Source organism: Enoplosus armatus, chromosome 17 (assembly GCF_043641665.1).
Source record: "Enoplosus armatus isolate fEnoArm2 chromosome 17, fEnoArm2.hap1, whole genome shotgun sequence".
NCBI lineage: Eukaryota > Metazoa > Chordata > Actinopteri > Centrarchiformes > Enoplosidae > Enoplosus > Enoplosus armatus.
The window spans coordinates 9618029-9634591 of record NC_092196.1 but is presented as its reverse complement, the minus strand read 5'-3'; the positions used below and the strand labels follow the sequence as shown (position 1 = coordinate 9634591).

General features: G+C 42.0%; 1 protein-coding gene across 1 annotated transcript; it reads left to right on the top strand.

Annotated features, from left to right (window-relative positions):
* The first annotated feature begins 6304 nt into the window (after positions 1-6304).
* tob1a (transducer of ERBB2, 1a) lies at positions 6305-10207 on the top strand. The gene is made up of 2 exons (XM_070923392.1): positions 6305-6551; positions 8051-10207. The coding sequence occupies exon 2, from the start codon at positions 8265-8267 to the stop codon at positions 9297-9299; it is 1035 nt and encodes a 344-aa protein (XP_070779493.1). The 5' UTR covers positions 6305-6551; positions 8051-8264; the 3' UTR covers positions 9300-10207.
* Positions 10208-16563: the final 6356 nt, after the last annotated feature.

Here is a 16563-nt window from a genome sequence, read left to right as displayed (position 1 = left end):
TTGTCATTGATTTGCATGCAAGCTCTGACTTCATTTCTTTTCACTCTCATTGGAAGCCCTTGGAGGTCACTCCTGACCCTCAGGGCACAACTGTCTTCTCTCCCTTCCTTCTTCCTTCATATCCTCCCAGCTGTCCTTTATACCTCTATATTTCCCCTCTTTTCTACACTTTCTTCCATTCTTGCACCTCTACACTCTTTCAACTTGGAGACTAGTGCTTCCCCAACACCTCAGCGCGTCACACTAAGCACTAAAATGCATCTTGATTAATTGCATCACAAGCAAACAGCTCTTTATACAGGTGTGAATGTACCCACTAGGACGCTCTGGGACTGAATTCCTCAAGCCACATTTGGAGGACACATGTTGCCACAAATGTAGTGTAATGTGAAAGCAAATGTGCCCCTGTCCTCACTGAAGGACGGACTAGGTGTTAGTTCATACATGCCGGAAGGTTTTGGAGAAGCCAAAAATAGCAGAATCCAAGAGTAGAAGGAGGTCTGTCTTGTTATGATTCTGAGCCGAGGGAAAGGAAATCCAATCAAGTGGACACTCAAAAGACATTTGAGACATTCTGATGATGGTGTGACAGACTGCAATCTGTCTCCACTGAATCCCATCTGGATATATTTCAACGCAAAGAACATGAAGAAACTGAGCTGAGTAAAAGATTCTGCCATGGCCACACGAATGGCTGCTGAAAGGCAACTGCAACTACAATGGAAGAACATCTCTAACTGATACTTCACATGTGGGGTAAAAACTGCACATTAAATAAATTTGTGACCAACACTAACAGAATTATGGCAGAAGTAACATATTTTTTACATGACTAATACATGAACATCATTGTACAATCCATTGACACAAAGCTTCCTCCTTCAGTGAGGACAGGGATACATTTGCATTCATATCAAACTACATTTGTGGCCACGTGTCCTTGGCCACCTCCAAATGTGGTTTGAGTGCGTCCTAGTGGGCACATTCACACCTGTTTGTAGAGTTGTTTGTGAATCGATTAATCAAAACATTTTGATTTTAGTCTTAAATTCTTGGGTTGTATATACAACAACCAGAGGATGTGAAACATGTACAAGACCACACCGGGGACCTTCCACCCCTCCAGTCAGATCCTATGCTCACTGTGGGCTACTGTTTTGTCATATTAATGGAGCACCCTGCATTAAAAACCCATGAATGATTGGGGAGAGAGACGAGTGCAGAATAAAAAAAAGAAGGTGATCAACATAATGTCAGGCACTAAACCACACAAAGTGATGTGCCCTCGTCACTGCCACAGATGAATCAAAAATACCTCGGCACCTTCTTCATCTTTCTATCAACTATCCACGTCTCATTACTTAATTGATTCTCCGTGTCCTCGGGGCACAGGAGGTGTCGCTTTATCACAGTTTATGTGCAAAGAGACCTGAGGGGTGGGGAGGTGTGTGTGTGTGTGTGTGCTTGCGCCCAGTTGAGTACATACAGAGCACATATAGAGCTATCCTTCTGATTACCTCCTTCATTCTTTCTTTTAAATCATGGAGTCACAGTGTGGCGGAGGAGATGAGGAGTAATGGGGGAGCAACAAAATCAAGAGAAATGTAGGAAGAAGAGAATTAATTAGCTCTTAAAGAACTCATGTGACATACAGTACTGAGTATACTAGTGTAGCTGACTTGTGTGTTCGTCTAAGTCTGTGTGTGTTTGTGTCTGACACCAACCACTCAGTTGTGTTTTCTGAGCCTGGATGTTAAAGCTGTAGCATACTGCCATTATTTTTGCTGAGCAGTGCAATAAGGTCAAAGTGAGACAAAAGGGGGAGAAAGACGGGGATGAATGTACAGATGCAGCTGAACACGACAACACAACATACAGCAGAGTTTAACGATCAATCCAGAGTTACAAGCTTACTTGAATATAAAAAGTTAGTAACAGAAATCCTTACGAAAGTGAAAAAGATTGCTCATGAATGCTTTTGCTTTAAAATTTAAAAAAGAGCAAGTAAATGCCTTTCCGGAGATAACTCATGAAATAACACAACACTACAACTGAAACTGACCATAGATCAATAATGAGCCATTTTACACAGCTTAGAGTTGGTTATATTAGGATGCTCTTGTGCATTTCAGCCTTGTTGTTTTCTGTCTGCAGATGGTGAATGGATCTATTGATGTTGCCCCTGTGGGCAGCCATTGGATGAATTATGTAACAGCCTCTGTCGCTTATGAAGGCGACCGTGCAGGAGAAAAAGTACTTGCGCTGCTGTCGTGACAACTGATAACATAACCTCTGTATTTACATATACTGTGCCATGTAAATCGTATGCATGCTGTGTGACTCACTGCAGGCCACTGATGCATGATGTTTAATGGGCAGCCACAGCTGACAGACCGCTCCAGAGTACAGCAAAAGTACAATTTGTCATTCTCTGATAACACCATAAAATGTTGGTGTAAAAACCCAGTCACTCATGAAATTTGGTTAATGAGATTTTAGACCAGGATATTCATTTCATGTATCAGTGGCAGAATAACTGAGGTCGTGACGTATTTGAAGGTTACAGAAAAGATCATTAATTCTTTAGATTCAATATTCAGTATGCATATATAGGCACACTGTATCCTGCTTTTTAAGCTTCAATGCAGTTTTAGCTGCTAATGCTGATGCTAAGTGATGTTGATGGATTCTAGGTATTGTGCTGTGTTGACACGCTACCATGGTAACAAATGTAACTGACTGTAGTCTACCAGTTTTCCCATCTAATCACTATCTATGTCCCTACTAAGATTATTAGCCTTTTCATATCAACTAAGAGACAGCCTTCAAGACCATCACTTAGAAGATACAGAAATCTTGAAATGAAGGATCTCCGTAATAAATCTGATGCAACCATTTGTAACTTTAATTACATAATTCTGTAAATACAGAATCTACTGTTTTCCCTTTTTAGGAAAATTCATTCATGTAGCAATGTAATAGAAACAGCACAACATTTTTCTCAGTGTGGATTTTTACTTTACTTACTTTTACTTTTACTTGCTCTCAGTATATTATTTTAAGATTATCACCTTTTTTTGTGAATATCTGAGTTTGGATCCCTTCTTTTTGGCAGTACAAAGACAAAACACTGAGTTCCAGTGTCGGTGTTGCACCCACAGTATCCCTCTCCCTTCCTCTCCTGTCTCCTTCGCCGCATGTCTCACCCGCTGCCTCATTTACTCTTCAAAGGGAGAGCAAAGCATCTGTCTATTACGAGGAGCCCAGGGCGCTCTGCAGAGTTGTGTTAAGTAATAACAACCCATGACGTCAAAGGCTCTCCGTCTGAGCTGGAGAGAGAGGGGGGGGCGAAAAAAGGGATAAAAGGAGAAGGAGGAGGAGAGGCAGAAATGGAAGCAGTAGTGTGTGAAAAATCTCCTCCACTTGTGTGTGAGCTGCCGCTCTTCTGTTTATGTGTCACTGCTGTATGAACATAAACAGCAAATTATTCTTTAATCACAAGCCTTAAAACGCTGGTGGGATTTCTGTTCCCCCTCTCTCAAAGGCTGATGAACATTATAGCAATGATTTTTTTTTTCCTGGCAACTTATTTCCCACTGGTAGAGAGAAAAGCGGAAGTCGTCTATTATGCTCCGTCACACATCTGCTGCTGAGCATAATTCTCTATATGGTCCTATCACAGGAGCCGGTATGTTTATGTCATATGGCAGCAGCAGGACAGCCTGTTCATCCTCTGTTGTCAGGAAGAGATCACGTTTGTGTTTATTATGTTACTGTAGGTTGAGGTCTTGTAACAAAAGTTTCTTATGCAATATGAGGGTTTTTCTTTTTAAGGTGACCTTTGATTCACTGAGATAACAAATGTAAATGGGTTAGTAAATATCAGGAAAGCACACCTTCTTATCCGTCCAAAGCCTGTATGGTCTGTGTTGTATTCCTTCAGTGTAAACAAGCCTTGAGCACAGCACAACTAAGTCCTCATGAGTCGGATTTCCATAAAACACTGAGAACGAGCAACAGCATTTGGTAAATTACTCATTTAACTTTCTCCCGCTACCCACACTCTCATTCCTGGAGTCAAAGCACAAACTCTGACTGAAGTCCGATTGGGGGATTAGAGATCTTACCCTCCTTCATAAGCAGAAGTGACAGAAGTGGCAGTGAGTGGAGGATACATTAGAGGATTACACCCTAAGACAATATAGCAGTCTTAACATGCCTCATTATGGCTACTGACCTTGCTGCTCTGTCAGGTGACTGCTGTTTGTTACAACTGCAAACACCTCAAGTAAGCGCACACACACACACACACACACACACACAATTTACTACTGAAGAACCATGCAGAGTGTGTAAACTACCATGAAAAGCAGCTACCAGACAATGTCTTCATGGCTTTGGTCCTAGAGGACATGAGACAGTCGATTGTGCTGAGCTGTTTACAGTAAACAACCCAGAAAGCCTTGCCAGGACTGTGGAAGTCACAGTGTAGTTGGCAGCCGACACACACTCTGCCACCCACTTCCGCTCTAAGCTAAGATTGTGAGTCTGAATCCACGGGGGCCAATGTCAAACCATACAATCTCTCCTCTACTCGGTCCCGGCCCTGATCTATCTGTCTGTCTTGTGCATTTGATCCCCACAGCACTTTCTTCTTCACGGGAGCCCTTTCGCACACATTTACAGCTCACGACGAGCACATGACTCCACTTGGCAAACCTAAGTGCTTGAAGAATGTCTAAAAGTCCACTCTGTCAGCAGGCCCATACAGTCCAACAGACTTCCTTTTCCATTACAGTCACAGCTGCTGTGGTGACAAAAGTTAGACTCTCACACTAAATGTCATCAAGAGAGATGAATAAGAATAGAATTGAACAGAAAAGCTTATAAGACAATGAGTTAAGACACAAGATCAAACATATCAAATGTCAAAAAAGTCATGGCATCGTCCATTCCATTTTTTTTTTGTGCTTTTGGCTTTATTCATTATTGTACTTCTGTTTATTGTTTCTTACCTCATATGTTTTTTTTTGTATTTGTGTGAAGTAGCCACAGTAACATTGCTAATTCTATCTATCTATCTATCTATCTATCTATCATCTATCTATCTATCTTTCCATCTATCTATCTATCTATCAAATCTGCAGATTAAGTAAGTAATGCCAGTCTTATAAAAACCCTAGTTAAGATAACACTGACTTTTTTCCTCTTTGACATGTTACAATTGCATTAATCATTAGGAGACAGTATGTTTCATTATTGTGGTTGAATGGTTTAATTAAAAAAAACATGCCCTGCGACTTTTTCCCATACAAACAGTAAAGTGTAAAGTGACACTGACATTGTAGAGCAATGACTTCATATCATGCACATACAGCTATGTGTGTTGGTGCACTTTAAATTTGGCAACAGCGTGCGTTCAGCCGAGCGATGACGTGCGCAGCCTACATCAGCACCTTGGATACGGGCACACCATTCACCGTAGGGCTCCTGCCCCGTTTTAGACCAATCAACGCGTGTGTTTTCTAGATAGCATTCAGCACCACCCACACTGCTGCCAGCTGTATTGTTCCGCTATAGGGAATCTCCTCTCGGGCAATATACATTCATCATTACTCCTGCAGTTTTTTTTGTGGCAGGTCACGAAGAACTAAGGTCCTATGTGAATAATCTGCGACAAAAGGGAAGCGTATGATATAAATGAGATTATAATCGCGTAAATGGCTCCTTTTAGAGCTCTACTGTGTGGTATAAACATGGCACAGGCATCAAAAGAGCAGCGAGTCGTGTGTACAGTGTGTACGTATATACATTTATAGCACATAGTCCCTATTGTTGTCCAGTAATGATGGTTAGACCAGTTTATATGTTCCTGGATAAAGAGAAGAGGACGTTTAGTCTGTAAAACACCTACAATACCACATTTTCGACATTGATAAAAGTGTTTGTTTCGAGACAACTCACACACAGGCAGGATATATCTTTATATAATACCGTTTCTGCTTTAACATTAATTACTTTGGCCTTTTGCTGTCAGCACAGACCTAGGTTATCTCTGACGCAAGCGCTCATCATAGGCGTCTCTCCCATTTCACAGAATCATATGTCTCGGATTGGCACTGCCGATCAGCCAATAAGCACACGACTCAGGCACGACTCCGAGGGCGGGACTCGCACTTTGGACCAATCGCAGCCGCTCGTATTGTTTTGACCTCTGAAACCGCATCACCGCCTACCTCGTGCCCATGGCGGAGGAAAGCTATAAATAAAGGCAACACTGTCGAAGGAGGGGGACGAAGTTGCAAAACTCCCGAAGAGGCGGGAGCCACTCTGCGAGCCTGCTGAAAGAGGAAAAAAACGCAAAATAACCTTAAAAACAGAAACCGAAGCAAACCGTAAACGCCAATCCTCCGAAATGTACATGTACTGGAATACTTTTTTGTAATGTTGATAATATATTCTATGTGAAGAGAGTATTTCTACCTTTTTTTCTATTTGCACTAACGAACGGTACTTCAGAGCTACTGAGAATTTTTATTTTTTACAAAAAAGTAAGTATTTCCAGCCGGCTTGCTTCTGTCACTTGTGATGTACTTAATATTATTGTCTTCATCTTGCCTGCTGTCGTACTGTGGCTCTATTCTTTCTTACTAAGCTGATTTGCTGCGTCAGTCCACGAAGTTAGGGAGGGGTGTGTGTGTGTGTGTGTGTGTGTGAGTGAGTGAGTGAAAGAGAGAGTGTAAGTGAGCGTGTGTGCAAGCGCGTGCGTGATATAAAAGTGTGTAGTATATCCTTTTTTTGTCATTTCAGTAAAAAAATTGACAACGATATTCCCTCAGAGACTTGAAATGCGTCTGACGTGCTCGTGAATTCAGACTGTAGCATAGCATATTATCGTACTTTAATGCATCTTTGTTGCATTTGTGTCAGTACAGGCTGTAAAAAACATTATAGTCTTGCATGTTCTGTGTTATTGCAACAATTTTCCTCTTAACTTTATGAAACTGATGAGATGAATCATGAAGACCTGTAGCCATTTCGCAACTGTGAGGAATCTCCTCCTGTTTTCGAGGGCAGTTTCGTGAGGGAGGCGATAAATGTTGCAGTAGTATTTTCATTGCAGATGTTTTTCCTCCATAGAATGAATACATAAATCAACTTTTAGGTGTTTAAAGAGCCTCGACACGTTCAGTCTGTATCCCTCGAGCCAGCTTTTGTCAGTGGCGAGGATTATTGTAGCACAGCCTATTTCTTTTGAATTTCGTTTTTGTAGCTCGTGGCATTTACATTTTATGCAACGTTATGTTTTAACGTTTGGTTTCTTCTCCCCTGCCAAACATATGGGTGTAGCCGTCGTGCGTTAAGTCTTATTTCGACATTGTTTTTAATGTTAGAGGCGGAGCTTCATCAAACCAGCCCGAGTCACACGATTTTAAGCTTTGAAACCCACCGGAATCATTTCCTTGCCAACTTATCCTCCATGAGGTGTTGTTGACAAGACATTCCCCCCGTTAAATCCACAGTTTTCGTTGATTTTAAATGCAACGACCCCGCATTAGTTTCCCTGTCTCCGGCTGTGTGGAGGATATCCAGTAGCCTATTATGTAACAGGATTCCCGAGTCCTAGTGCGAGGTTAATGTGCTCAATACCCACTTTTTTACCCACAACAAATGCACAATTCAGTGCCAGATGAACACAAAGTATAGCTTGATCGCAGATCAGTGGGCTCTGTATTAATATTTCTGCAATAGCTGCACATTTTCTGCTACCTGAATGTTGCTGTGGAATTCTGCTTTTGGTTGTCTGTTATGACATTCAACTCATGAGCTCACAGCAGGCAAAACTGCAACATGCACTGATGCCTCACACAGACCGTTAATAATTAAAGGACAGTTAGTTGCACCCCCTCAAAGTCTGCAGTAGTGGTCTCAAGTAGCCAAAAAGGGCAAGTGACCTGAACAGATCTGTTTGTTGTGAATATTCAACATGATGAACGTGTGAACTTTGAAATGAAAGATTAAGTGTTTTTGTTTTCTTTAATTGTTGCAGGAAAACGTTATCACACCCTGTGGAAGGACACCACTTCTACAAAACCAGCACTTTTGCTTTTGAACCTGTTTAATCCACGTTCTGGTTGCTTTCGCCATCCTGCCTGGAGAACATCTGTGTTGCCAACCACGGATAAACAAATCAGACCCAGTGGACACATTCAAGGTCAGACACACCTAATCTTCACGCACCTGGTAAACTTCAGCAGTTAGTTATGCAGCTTGAAATCCAAGTAGCTCTCAACTTCATCATCTCGTACCTGTATAACAAGCTGCCAAGGCGGCGGGTCAACATTTTTGGCGAGGAGCTGGAGAGGCAGCTGAAGCAGAAATACGAGGGACACTGGTACCCGGACAAGCCATACAAGGGCTCAGGATTCAGATGTATCCATGTGGGGGAGAAGGTGGACCCTGTGGTGGAGAAGGCAGCCAAAGAGAGCGGGCTGGACATTGAGGATGTCCGCAACAACCTGCCCCAGGACCTCAGCGTGTGGATTGACCCCTTCGAAGTGTCCTATCAGATTGGGGAGAAGGGGCCTGTCAAAGTATTGTATGTCGATGACAGCAATGAAAATGGAGCTAGTACTGGGGGGCTTGATCTGGACAAGGAGATCAAGAACAGTTTCAATCCTGATGCGCAGGTCTTCATGCCCATCAATGAGCCTGTGAATGGAGCCTCTCCGGGCTCCAGCTCGCCCTCTCCTCCTTTCGGCCACTCGGCAGCCGTCAGCCCCACCTTCATGCCCCGCTCCACGCAGCCTTTAACCTTCACAACAGCCACCTTCGCCGCCACCAAGTTTGGTTCCACTAAGATGAAGAGCAGCGGACGCAACAACAACAACAACAACGGCGGCAGCAGTGCTGGGAACAAGGTGGCACGTACCTCTCCCACCAACCTGGGTCTGAATGTGAACAGTCTCCTGAAACAGAAAGCCATCTCCACCTCCATGCACTCTCTGTACGGGTTGGGCCTCGGGGTGCAGCAGCAGCAGCAGCACCAGAAGCCCTCAGCCCTGTCCCCCAATGCCAAGGAGTTTGTGTTCCCCAGCCTTCAGGGCCAGGGCAGCCAAAGTGCTCTCTTCCCTGGGGACAGCTCACTCAGCCTCAGCCCGCTGCAGTACAGCAATGCCTTCGACATGTTTGCGGCCTACGGTGGCCTTAACGACAAGTCCCTTATGGATGGCTTGAATTTCAGCTTGAACAACATGCAGTATTCTAACCAGCAATTCCAGCCAGTTATGGCCAACTAGTACACGTAAAGGTACTACTTAAGCTACTACTTCACACAGAAACGACCAGAGATAATGTGATATGGGGGGAAACAAACACAAATGCACATTTTGAAAAATGAAAAAAAAACCAGAACAGAATGTCAAGGATAAAAGGAAAAAGTGACTTGTCAGCTGTAAGATCCATGTTACGAGTCTAAGAGCATGAGCCCGAGGGTGATTTACTTTGCCCCCTTGAGTTATACCTTTTTAGTACAAGATGTCCAAGCTTGGTTACCTAAACTTCAACATGCATCATTGTTATTTCTTTTGCCAACCAAGCACAAAATATTTTTTTTATGTGACTGTTTTAAGATATAAAAAAAGACAAAAAAAAAACACCACCACAAGTCATGGCCTCTTTCAGTATTTAAACATAACTGGACATCGCCAATTTTTCAAGAAATTGGCATAAATAAGTGGGATTTCCTGGTCTTTTTTCTAATTGTATAATTTAATTTAGTACAGAGTTTGTAAAATATCAGAGTATCTATTGTTTCTACGACATGGTATTGCATTTATATCTTTTTACTACTCCAGTGATCTGTGATGGCTGCAGCAACTTTATGTTTTCTTTTTTTATTGAAATTATAAAATGAATCCATCTTAAAAAAACATTGACTATTCTAAAGATTGTGTACAGAATATTCCGTAGTGGTGGGATTTAAAGAATATTTGCTTTTTTGAAAAACATAAGAGTTGTATTTTCTGTTAAGAGTTTAAAGATTTTTGCTATATTATGGACAAAATGTAATCGTATATTAATTTTGTACCTACATTGTGCAATACTTGATAAAACAAACGGTATAACAAAGTATTTGGAGTCAGTGTCTTACATGTTAAGAGGGACTGATAGTTTATTAAGTTTGTATTAAAAAGCTTGAAAATAATTACACCTGCTCAGTTTGTCATTGGTTTTTGTGGTTGAGCTTTAGGGTTTTCTAACACGTCGGGACAAATCCAGTATTCTGTCCTGAAGTCAGAAGAATCAGGTTTTTCTTGGGTACGCCCACATCCATTTTAGTTTTCCTGTTTTGTACATTGGTATGTCCTCAGCAAACAGTTTTGACAGTTCACTCACAATGGGTTTGGCCAAGAAATGAATTATGCTTTAAGCTGAGAGACTGCAGTTTTAGTTTGTTACATCAGTGAATTGTATCTGGAACAAATGCTACATAAGATAAGATATTACATACCTCTGCACATTTCACATCCTCTGCCTGTAACATTGATATAATATTTCACAAGCCCACAGCAACATTTATTCAAACATGCAGGCTATGTTGGCTAACAGTTTCCTTTGAGCAAAGTGTCACTACACATGGATACTGGGAGTGTTATTGTGTCGACCCTGATAACCTCCTGAACTAAAGCTCGGCCTCATATTCATGACAAGGCTGTTACCCAACAGGCTGCCAAACCATGCAACACATTTCAGAGGCATAAACCGCACAGCAGACAGGCAGAAACCCTTTACTGTAGGTAGAAGAACCCTACCTGATGAAAACACAGATCTGATACTGTAAGATGCCGTCATGTTTAGTGGAGCATGGGAGGAAACAAAATTGCTTTTAGTGACTCTCTCTGCATCATGAGTCTATCAGACTGGCTGACAGGTCAGGCAGCCGTCCTCTGAGGTGAAAAAATCGCAGCAAAGCATCTACTGAAGCACTTTTTATGCAAGATGCTGAAACCCTACCAGCTTCAGGGTGCTATTCCTCTGCACTCTGACCTCATTTATAGATGCGAGACCAGATTGAAAACTCCCCTTCCAGGCAGTCGGCAGAGTCACTTATTAACTTTAATGATAAAATACATCATACAACACTGGAAAATGGCACTAAAGCATGTTGAGGAGAGTGTAGCTGTAAATGCTAAGCTGGTCAGTTACATTTCACCCAGTGTCCTCAAGGATGTGGTTAATGGATAACAACCAGTAGTTTTTTATGTGGGTAGAATGAGATCCAAGCATGTACATCCTAAGAGAGTTTTTTAGTATACTGGGGCTGGAATAAAGTACAACGGCTGGACTGAAATCAGGCCTGAACTGTTAACTGTCAACTGAATCATTTATTGTGACTCTGCTGTTTCAGATAAACGAACAACCTCTCCAAAGGTGCTTATACAAATAGGTTTTTCTAACATGTAAACATAAGTAAAACTTACAATGCTGCTTACAATGTTGCATGATAATTCAGTGTAAGCATTTCCAAGGCGATGATTAGGATAATTAGGGGTATTATTTGACATCAACATGGCAAATTCAAGTTTTGAGAATACACCCACAGATAGAACTGTTGGTCAAATTGTTAATGGTGTAGATAAATTATAGCTTCTGTAATAATCAACATTTGATTTCAGCAAAAATCTCCCTCTGCAACATCAGAGTAAAACTAGAAGACCTTGAAGACCAGTGCCTGGGCTTGCAGTGCTGAAGTTGAGCCCTCTGTGGTGTTACTGTTGTGCTTGTGATGAGAGGTTGTTGGACTGCCAGCGCTGGCTGACTAAAATCCCCCTGACCCTGCTGGCATATCACAGTCCCTCTGGGGCTCGCGCATCATCGCTTGTCTGTCTGCGTGTCCCCTGATACTCTTGGGGCTTGATAGGCTGTGTAAAGTTCAGCCTGTGTGTGTGGGTTTATCTCAGTTGCTGATACTGAGTGTTGCAGAGTCTGGTGGGAGTGTGTTTGTTTATCTTGGTCTGTGACACTGTGTTTGTGTACATGTATAATCGCCCGGGTGTGGAACAGGTCATTCTCAAAACACCTAAGATGGATTATTATTACTATTTGCACACTCGTTCTTTTTATTGAGGATTTTCTGTACATCATATCTCATGACTGTAACCCTCCAAGCTAGCGTGAGAGAGAGGAGTCATGGACGTCAACTATAACCCCCAGCAATCATCAAAGGGCATCACAATCACTAGTGTGTTTGTCCTCTATACTCATCTGAATGACATTGTTATTATACTACTTGGAATGTTACGAGGATTTATATCAACCTGAAATTATGGTCAAAATGTATTTCCTCAAGTACAGCACAGCATACATGATTACGTCTGGAATATAGTCTGTTAAGAATGACTGATTATCCTTTCTGTATTGCAAGTGTGATACAATGGTTTTGAATATTTTATCATAATAATGTGACCTGATTATATTTGATCATTAGGCTAAATTACAGCCAGGTTTCTGTGTTGGATTGGCCGCCTGCCATGATTGTATGCATTAAGAGTACCCGTTGATGTCTCCTCAGATTGAACATGGAGTCTTCCAAAGCTGAAAGCAATTTTAGCTGAAAACTATTTGTCACATTTTTAAAATGAAGGTCTTGCTGACCCCTTTAAGCACAGGAGACATTTGCGACTAACACTATAAGTCACTCACACAGGCTCCCTCGACCCTTGCCTGCAAGTTGCATACCATATAATCATTTGATTGCAGTTTGTGCAGTATTTTGATTAGGAATGTAATTTAATTACTTTAAATATTTTTTAATAAGTAATAACAGTTATGAAATCATATATTGTGTTACTTTCCAACCCTGTCTACATACCCAGGTGTGACTGAAGGACAGTGGAGGAAAAGACTGCCCAAGAGAGAGTGAGGAGGTGTGATATAGAGAATGTGAATGCCATAAAAATATGGCGCAAAGAATAACAGTGAGAGGAAAATCCAAGTAAGGCGAGGCTGAGAGTGGGATCGGAATAGCACAGAGGAACAAAGAGAGACAGAAGCTTGATGAAAAGAGGAGGGAATGGGACAGGGAGAGAGAAAGAGTGTGAGTGAAACATTGCCAGCGCCACTATTGATGCTAATCCGGTGCCAAGCAGCCCCCCCCCCCCCTCGCCTGTCATAAAAACAGGTGGAGCTCAACTCAGCTTGTGGTCCCAGCCAGCCGACAAGGCCTTATGGTAATGTCACCCTCCTCAGCAAAAAAACAGTTAATAGCTTTTCAGTCCCTCGCCTTAGTCCAACCCCTCACCCCATCTATTTCTGGAAGCACGCTGTAGCTGATTGAGCAATGATAAGCTGGAGGGAATAGTGCTCTCCTCTGAGCATTACTTCACCACACCTTATCTGTATCTCACAGGGGAAAGTAAAGAATCTCAGCCCAACATATAAGAAGCTATCTGTTTGAGTTTTGCTTTCCGTCTGCACCCAATGCTTTTTTGGAGCAATTATGTCCATTTAAAAAGAGAAAACTTTTTAGATGTGTGCAACAAGTATGTGAAATTCGACTTCTTCCACATCTTGCCTCCAGCACACATTAATGAGGAAGATAACATTTGTTGACTGGTCCCACAGTTGAAACTTAAATGAGCATCAAGGGTAGTGACACAGTTGCTTTAAACAGTTGCTCACACACCCATTTGGAATAACATGAGCTGCTGCTGGTGTCGGCAGACGAGAAACAGTTAACGTTCATTCAAATATATTCCTTCTCTGTACTAATACACCCTGCACCTGCTGACTGTCTTGTGCTAAGTCAAACAGAACTAGAACAAAGGTTAACGTGTGTAGTTTATTAAGAATACGTGTGTTTTTAGGAATCTTATGAGTGATTTTTCCATGGCATCTGGTGGACACATGTAGCGTTTTGTATCTTGACACATTGCATGTCGGGTCTTTCTCATACATACTTCCCTGCGTCCCTGTGTACACACACACGCAGTAAACTGGATTTCTAATGCATAGTGGGAGTTGTCCAGTTTGCTTTGTACACTGTAGATATCCCCAGCAGACAGTCACACGCCCAGCCCTTTAAACATGCAGCAGCTCTTATCTGCAGAAGGAAACCACAAACAAACACACAGCCCTCGGCCTCCCCTCCCTCCCCACACCTCTGTGGGGTGACGTACTTTGGTTTCTAGTGCAGTCTATCATGGCGCTCCCATACCTGCCACTGTGTCCCCATGATACTTTGCAGTGGAGGGGTGGGGAGGGAAAACTCAACATCGATGTTACAAAGCAGCCCCATATAATCCTAGTTAAAATGCAAATCAACCATGACTCTGCTATTTATGGTGTTTCTAGGCCAACATGTTCTGGCTTATCAGGTAGAAATAAAGATTCATCTCACATGTGATTTGTTTTTGTTTTGTCTTAGTTCTGATCACATCTCTTTACTGCTTCATGATTGGATAAGATCAGGCCGGAGTTCAGTTATAGCAAGTCTCAACATGCTGTGTGTTACATTCACAAGTATTAGTAAAATCTGCAATCATGGCCTAGACAGTTTCTTTTAAAAACATTCACTGCACTACTTGAACATGGCTCTTCTGGATAAAAAGGAACATATTTTTAACATTAAAACCATCCATGAGTCTACAAAGATAACTTGATTGTGAGGAATTTGGCTACTTTCGGCAGTGTTCAAGCGACATGAATCAAGCTCAGCTTGTCAAGCAGAGATATTAATCTCAGCTGTGCAATCTGCAGATCTGTGGCACTGATGGTGATGGTGGAGGAGCAGAAGAAGGTATGGGGGGCGGGGGTGGACACCTGCTATTCATCATTTCCTAGTGTGTATATGTGTGTGTTCAAGTGAGAGAGAAAAAGAGGGAGGACACTATAGCAACTAAGAAATCTTTTGGTCTCTCTGAAAGGCTTCATGCTCAGAAGAGGCTGATTTATAAACAGGAGAGAGAGGTGAGATGCCAGGGCATGCTGGGAAAGACTGGAGAGGAATATCATGCACACATAAATGCATACAAACACATATATCCATATACACAAACAGAAAAGAATACGATTGTACACCTTCTGAACACAAGTCCTTCCTAAGAACACATATGAAACTTTCTGTCCACAACCACTTAATCCATATTATCTACAGCTGACACGTCACCACAAAGTCTCCTCTGTTGCTGAGAAAAAAATAGCTATTGCTTTCTAAACACCTTTTCTGTCTACTTAGAGTCAGTCTGGATTTACCTGACTTATACCTCAGAGTGCTTTGAACACTTTCATGAATAATATTTACACATATTAAAGACAGAAACCCTGGTGACGACTGGCCGTGCAGCTTCTGACTTGTAACTTTGAGTCATGAGATGTACACTTTGTTCCTTTGCTTTCCGTAACTGTCTGTGAAGGACTAAAATATTTTGTCAACACGGTTAATGTATTCTCAAGCTCTCAAAGGAAGCTCTCTTTTTTTCCCTGTCTGTCTGAATGTGTGAGGATGGGATTGTTGGCAAGTGCAGCTTGCACTCATATGGATCAGTGGGACGGGAAGTCAAAACATGCAGAGATAAAGCCATCTCTGTAGCATTTACTGGCAGCGGTGCAGGGCAGTAATCGTGAATGAATACTGCTATGTGAGTTTTGTGCCCTTGAGAAGTGCTAGGATGAGGTTGACTCCAGAGAAAAAACAGAGTGTGTGTTTAGAGCTGCAAAGGAACGGGAAGTAAGAGATACACTGCTGTCTTCTAAACTTATTTCATGAGCATTAGAGTGACAAATGGCACATGTGACTTCAGGCAGTAGCTCAAGAATGCAATGGCTTCTAAGGAGAAGTTTCGTCAGTTGTTTACAATGCAATTGAGATCATTGGGCCTCTCTTGTCTAAGTGAACCTGTTTGGGCATCACCAGGAAATGTCTCCACAGCTGGAGCAACCCCGACTGACTCAGGACTCTGGAATTTCAACCATCCCACTAATAAGGCTGTCTGGGACCCTCACGTGCAGGCCTGAACACACTCTTCCCCATTTCACTTTCTCTGACAGGCACCTACATTACTGCTTGAAATACCTAAAAACGTGACGCAGTTTCCCAGCCATTATATTCTTATTTCTGCTGTTTTAGCTGTGACATTTTTAAAAAAGAGAGACAGAAAAAAAGTTCATGAATCAAATGACTCAGATTGACCATCATTTTAGCCCCCTAAAGTAAGACTATGTAACTTTTGCTGAAGAGCCACCACTTTGGCAATTCTGGGATAATTCAAGTATCAAGATGTAGAGAAAACTCATGAAGTCTGCAATATCTCTGTAAATTTGCTAATATTAGCCACCATAGCAGCAAAGCAACTGCTTGTGAATTCAACACTTCATTTCTAAGAAAAGCAAAAAAATTTCTTCCTTCAAAAATGACATAGTCTCCCTTTACGATGAGGAGAACTGCATTTGACAAAAGACAATTTAAGAGACATGAACCCTCCTGCGAGAACAGGTATTGTCAGTGGTGTTGACTGTGCTAACTTGACAATAGCCTGTTGGGGTGGGTGTGCGCCTCTATGC

Coding starts and splice junctions, on each gene's coding strand:
- tob1a (XM_070923392.1), top strand. CDS start 8,265: ATGCAGCTTGAAATCCAAGTAGCTCTCAACTTCATCATCTCGTACCTG.